Source organism: Limulus polyphemus, unplaced genomic scaffold (genome assembly GCF_000517525.1).
Source record: "Limulus polyphemus unplaced genomic scaffold, Limulus_polyphemus-2.1.2 Scaffold1793, whole genome shotgun sequence".
Taxonomy (NCBI): Eukaryota; Metazoa; Arthropoda; class Merostomata; order Xiphosura; family Limulidae; genus Limulus; species Limulus polyphemus.
The window spans coordinates 184,800-191,988 of NW_013667403.1; the positions used below are offsets into that span (position 1 = coordinate 184,800).

Here is a 7,189-nt window from a genome sequence, read left to right on the forward strand (position 1 = left end):
TAATAATAAAACACTGACTATTACTGAGAACTAAATAATAATAAAACACCGACTATTACTGAGAACTAAATAATAATAAAACACTGACTATTACTGAGAACTAAATAATAATAAAAACACCGACTATTACTGAGAACTAAATAATAATAAAAACACTGACTATTACTGAGAACTAAATAATAATAAAAACACTGACTATTACTGAAAGCAAAATAATATTTTACCACCATATTTTGTAAGCTAAATATTACTAGAAGTGGAAACGAACCAAATATTTAAAGATATATAAGACTAAAAATGAAAACTTCACAACCAGTTGTTTACAGTAATTAATCCTAAGTGCAGAAGTTTCACTGTTTCCCTTTTAAGGTCACCTGGCTCAACAGGCAAAAAACAAAAATACTTTACGGAATAATTGTATAAAACATTTTTCATTTAACCTTCTTATATCTGATTTATAAATAAAGCACACAGTATCCCTACCATTAACAATCTGGAGGTTATACCACCAACCCAGAAAAACTAGAGGAGACTTAGCTTTACTTCGTTTTGTATGGTACCTTGAAAGAACCCTCATGTTAAAAGGTTATGATACACTCCCAATGTTGGAAGAATGTTATGTTCCAAATTATTAATATATATCTTGATATGGGATTTCAGTGATAAAAGATTATATTCAGAAAAACTAGAGAAATTTTAGGTTTGATTTGCAGCACATTGTAGCTTAGTATTGTAAAGGTACAAACAATGGTTTTTAGCATATTAAATATTTAAACGTCAAATATTGACAATTTTAAAAACCCTACTTAAAATGATCCTGTTTTCTAAGCCCAACTACAAGGTAAATGTTTGTTACAATAGCTTTAGATCATTTTGGAACTTTAATAACATGGTTTATATGCAACTACTTAAGCAGTAAGTAGCTGATACAGAGCAGAAAAACCTGGTGGTTGAGTGACAACATCCAACTACTTAACATTGACTTAGATCACTACAACAAAGACTCTGCCACTGGTTCAAAAACACTGTTTTAGCATTCTTAACATCTACCTTCAAATGGTCAATATATAATCAAGTCTCACCATGCTGCACCTTAACCACAATGTGTTAAGCCTATTTTAGTAATTCTAGCGTATAATGTACTATGTGCCTAATATCAGTCATTTAAGGCAGTAACACAGTGGCTGCTGGTCAGTCATGTGCATTTTAAACTTTAGCTTGTTTGTTAGTTTGTTTTCACCGTTGAGCACAAAGCTACACAATGTCGTGTCCACCACAGGTATCGAAGCTGAACTGTAGTATATATATATATATTCTAAAGTAAACATAACGGTTTAATATCTTTGAGTAAAATTCTTTATAAATTTTACGTGTTTAACAGTTTGATTGTGTTTAAGAAAGTAATTTGCCATCATTTTCAATGTATTCAAATACAAAAATCAATAAATAATTAATAAATACAAAATATGTAATACACAACACAAACATAATTTAAGTATGTATCTATGTGTAAAAGCTTCTTTCATGGCATTACCAAATGAATAGCATTCTCTATATATACAGGTTAGATAACATCCTGCACCTATCCTCAAAAAGCAACACACCTTCTTATCCCTTACATGCAGTGGAACAATTCTTTATTTACTTAAGTAAGCAAAACTATAAAACAAACACTTTAAAGCCTCTTAATAAGAACAGCTGACTTATTTTTTAGTTTTACTTCAAATTTATACACAAGCTCTTTTAATACCTTTCTATGTGTATGGCAAGTCTGGTAACTATACGGTTAAAACAAGTTTTTCACATCAATTGTCATTAATTACTGGTAGGTAAAACAGAAGCAACTTTATATTCTTGTGTGTTGGGGGATGCAGTTGTAAAAAAACTGTGCATCACACACATTATATTCCAAGTGTGAGCAAGAAACAAATGATCTTTTTTACAGACTAAAGTTTATCAAATGAACATACTACTGTGAGTTGATAATTTCAGGAGGTTGCAGTTCAAATTTCAGGTTACATGGGAAATGATAGAAAGTAGTCAATACTCCAATAATGGATCAAAAGCATGGAACAAGGTACTACTACTTAATTAATTGTTTTAGGCCAACTTAAAGAAAGAAACATGTTAGTTGACACAAAGTCTGTTATGACTAATACAAAAGATCGGAGAATAAATGACTTTCCAATTAATTACATGTAAAACCACCATTTCATATTTTACTAGATTTCACCCAAATATGAGTACATTTTTCTGAAACTTGAACACCAGTAAAGAGCCAGCTGAATGTGAAAGGATTAAGGAATATACTTAAATTTCTTCAATTCTGACATATCCCTCTACAAAGAATATAAATAGTTTCCTTGTAGCAGAAAGAAAAATTTTTTTACCAGTTGAAAAAAAATAATGGACATTTGTTTCTTTTTATTAATAACTATCTAAGTTTTTAGTTAGCTCAATAAATCTGAGTTTTATTTACTGGTTTTAATTGAATCTTTTGAGTGCAGTATTTGTCTGTATTATATCAATGATTTTTCAAAATAACCTTACCTCTGTCTTTAAGCAGTACCTTGCCATCCACGACCCATGGAACCCTACGAGCTGCTTGAAATGTGGAAAAAAACTAATTTTCATGCAGTTCTTATAATAACAGGTTTCACTGTAACTACATGATATTCAATTTTAAAAATATGAACAAGACTGACATTCTGATTAATGTAAGTGTAAATATTCCATGTTTTTGGATGAATGTTTGTGAATAACTGACTTTACAAAAATTCTGTAACCTGAACTGCAGCCTCCTATATGTAGAACAAGATAAGCAAACTTTTAATATTCTAGTGTATGCAATCCCGACCAAACCTGCCAATGAATATTTTACCAAGTCATTTATTTTGTTTTCACAGTATACACTCTTGCCTTGAATGCACCAATGATGCCAAAGCTTAAATTAAGGCATGATGCTTAAACTAATAGCTTTTAGACATTTCTACAGCTTCACTTTTAATGAAAACAAAAAAAAAAAGAAAAACATTTTATTCTTGTCTGTGTCAATCCTCCTTTGTAAAAATATAAAATAGGCAGAGCTTATTTTGGAAACACACCAATCTCTGGGAAGAAACAATAAAAAACATGACTATGATTTTATTTGACTGAAAAGTGAGATATAAGACTTTTGGTGATGAATTATAATGAAACTTAATCTTACTTCTTGATGGCAAAAATATATAGCATATACAAGAGTATGCTTATTAATTTCTTGCCAAACACTTATTTAAATTATGTAGCATATATATAAACCAAGTAAAAACAGTAACTGCAGAAATAAAATCTATAACTAATACAAAATTTTAAAGTACTAAATTTATAACTAATGTTGCTTTAGCAAAACAATAAATCAACACCCACAACATGATGTTTAATGTTTATTAAAATATGATACTAGATTCAGGCCTGAGTTAGCAAAAGCACTTAGGTAAATTCCAAATTTTTATAGCAATTTTGCTATTTAAAAGTCAACAACCACATAAAATTTTAAAATGCCAATGGGATGGTTCAGCATGAAAACACAACTGCTTCACATTTTATGTCACAAAAATTTTAGCTCACTACAATTAATATTATTGACACGTTACAAAATGAATTTTTTTTCGTGAAGGTTTGGTCTACTTTGTATGTAGAAATAAATGTTCACATTTATTAAGAGTAAAAAACAAAAACGTTTTTTGGCACAGTGAAAGAAAAGCTCTCCATTAGAAAATTCAGCTAACTAGCTTTGGTCACCATTATCAGAGTTACTAAAAACTAGTTAGCTAAAATTTCTACCAAAGATTTTATCTTTCATTGTTTACTCCATATAGTAGCACAATGTGCCTAAAAAGAAATTATATAGGTCCACATTTAATTGCAACCTATAAAACACTCGTTTATTATAACCACATCACACTAAATTTTAGCCTTAGCTCTTTATCACAAGTTTTATTCCAAGTTCAATGTAAAAAGAAGATAATAGTGGCTATAAGGTTTTATTTTAATTTGTAATTACACAGCTTTAAATACACTAAAATATTATCCAAACATTTTTATGACACGTTTCATTCTGCCTCAACTTTTGCTGAAAATTAAACAAAAATCTAAAAATCTTAAGTTTGGTCAAAAAATTTTAAATACTATCCAAACTTTTATTAGTTCATTGACTGTTATAAATTTGTTACATTACAGAATTTAACTAAAGATGTATATACTCACAAAAATGGATCTCCTTCTAAGTCATATGTTTTTCTTGGTCCTGAAGGTGTTCTATTAAGAAATATTGAGTGTATTATGTATTTTGAACAATTTATATCAAAGTAAGAGCAGTATAATTCCTTCACATTTTTTTAATAATATACTAAAGTAACATTAATTCCCAAGAACAGTAAAAGGAGTTGCTTCTTTCTAATTATGATAAAAACTGAAAACTAGAATTTGAAATGCTTAATCTCATTTTAGATGGGTATGACACTAAAAAACAGTAACAATAAAAATACCATTGAGAAAAATTACATACTTTGCTTTAGCATGTGTAAGAATATGGGACTTCAGGTTGGTAGACTGTGCAAACTTTTTCTGACAACCATCAAACGGACATACATATGGCCGGTCACCAGTATGGATCCTAACATGAGTCCTTAGATTAAAATCCAAGGAAAAACGTTTTCCACAGCCCTCAAACGTACACTAAAAATTAAACAAAAGGGAAATTATGTTATTACACATAAACTATTTTTTGATTTCTCTGTTACTAAAACATTTTATAACAGACACCAATAACATTAACCCTATCTGCACAGACATTATTTACTGTGCATGTCACGAGATATTTAGTGACTTATATTCAAAATTTAAATAAACTACATTTTGTTTATGTTATAAAAATTACTATGGTATAAATTCATAGCTAATAATCCATATTTTAATAGTATATAAGTTAAGTTCTTAATGTTATAAGGCAATATTAAAACACAAAAACCTGAATTTCCCCTAGTGTGACTTTTTCCTCTAGGCATCCCTTCTTCTCTAATTTATTTATCACTCCTCCAATAAGTATGAAATTTAATGTAAATTACTCAATATAATATTGTCCTCACTCTCAGACAAAGCAGTACAATTTTTATAGCCTTCAATTTTGTTTGGTTACAAAGCCATCAAATAGAAAATCAGTCTCCTCTTGACATACCTAACTGTCACATCCTCTCTTTCAGGAGTTGTTAATAGTTCTCTTATGTTTAATTTTATATTATTTATAACCAATAGAATTCCAAGGTTTTCATCTATCAAATGATGTATTATATACATTCTCTGAACAGAGAAGTGTCAATCACTTTTAGTACAAGCTTCATTCCAACAGGAAACATACTGACTAGCTTGGATGAATTTGTAATGGCTATTGCTGCATAGTCAGAAAGACAGAAAATTGTGATCGATATGGAACATAGTCTGGTGCATGTTATTATTCTGTTCTTTGGTGCATTAATTAATTAAATAAAAATTATTTAGTGCACTACTACCATTAGTATATAAAAAAAATAGGGTTAAGTGTCATCGACAGTCGACAGCAAAAAAAAAGTCCAGATAAGTACATTATTTCTTGTTTTTCATATGTATTATTTATTATTATAAAAGTAACTAAAATATAAAAACAAGAATCTCTTTAGGTTAGTTAAGTTAAATTAGGTCAAATAAATAATAATATAATAAAAATGTTTCAAGAGGCACGCACTAGTAAAATAAATACTCGACATATTCATGGACAAATCTTTTTTTGATTTATTAAAAATACTTCATTAAAAATATGATTTTTTGTATGTGAAAGACTTGTAATGTTTACTGAAAGTCTCCCAAATTTTGTGAAGATATACATACTATATTAAAAGTTAGTAGTATCAAAACTATAGTGACTTTAAACGAGTACAAAGTGGTCATGTGGTAAGTCAATTAGACCAAGCCCGTGTTGACAGAGTTATTAATAATAAAAAAATCTCAGGGTTTAATCTTTCTCAATGTGAGTTGCATTCATTGGACAATTTTTCCACAGCTCCAAGAACAAATAACTTTTGAAATTTTTGTTCAGATGTTTTGCCCAAAATAAGTTATTTGTTAACATTTGCTTTTATTAATAATGTTTATAATTAAAACTAGTTCCAAGATTCTTGACTGCACATACACTGTACTAGAATTAATTAGAATGTTACTACAACTTTGGCAAAATAAAATCATAAGATTATTTGTTATAAGATATACACCATCTTAATGCTAAAGTATGCCTGAAAGAGAAAGAGTACGTGTTAAATTTTATGAATACAATATGTGGAAACTATAATAATATGCATCTTCGATGAACATTTAGAAGTAAACACTGGATAACGAAAATGTGTTTACATCAAATAAAGTCTAAAATTTGTTTATCACTATCAGCATTTATTAACCGTTTCGAGATGGGTTGCAAGTGAAAGAAAGGCCATGTCATGTCGTTTGTTGACTTGCATTCAAAATTATATTGAACTACTATTTCAAGAACTTGTCAATAACTTTGTTATCAAATTGTAGATTATAATTCAAATTTTAGTATTGTACATTATAAGTTTTTTAATTTAAAAGTAAATATTAAAAAAAACACAGATAAACATCGATTTTTGTGTGTCACATGGTATGTTGAATGTAGCACTGGTTCAAATTAGATGCTTGTGAAGACAAAATACTAAATCTACAGTTTCATACGAATTAGAAACTCAAATTACAGATATTGACAAGCTAGAATGTAAAATAAGAAGTTATTTTTTCTATTTGTTAAGATAGTGCTTTATGTAATCAAACACAGTAGTAGCCCACCCACTACTTTCAATTTTTTGAAACGCTCCGTCATATACACTTACTTATATATACGACATGAATAACCAATCGGAAGCTCAGAATGTCCCCATAGTGGCTTTCTCAGCCATTTAACAGGCTTGAACACCATTTCTTTCTTTTGAACCAATATTTCAAGAAGGTAGGGTGTGTCTTTAGTCTGCTCGAAATTTCATATTTTTTAGACTAAAATATATCTTAGTTACTAAGCTTGATAAATTACAGTGGAATTCAATGGTTTTGATGTAGTAATTTATGATTTTTTAGTTATTCAAATATATATATATATATATATAAAACC

The 7,189-nt window shown here is 28.8% G+C and overlaps 1 protein-coding gene across 3 annotated transcripts in view; it reads right to left on the minus strand.

The window, feature by feature from the left end:
• The window catches only part of LOC106464958 (transcriptional repressor protein YY1-like), a 27,090-nt gene that overhangs the window by 3,641 nt on the left and 16,260 nt on the right, over positions 1-7,189 (minus strand). The window contains exons 5-7 of one of the 3 annotated variants that reach the window (XM_022392769.1): positions 4,550-4,719; positions 4,249-4,299; positions 2,551-2,601 (exon numbers count right to left, since the gene is read on the minus strand). In XM_022392769.1, the coding sequence (XP_022248477.1) occupies positions 2,595-2,601; positions 4,249-4,299; positions 4,550-4,719 (228 nt within the window). In that variant the 3' untranslated portion in view covers positions 2,551-2,594. Of the gene's footprint in view, positions 1-2,550; positions 2,605-4,248; positions 4,300-4,549; positions 4,720-7,189 lie in introns of all 3 variants that reach the window. The other 2 variants (XM_013925133.2, XM_013925132.2) reach the window with 2 other exon arrangements.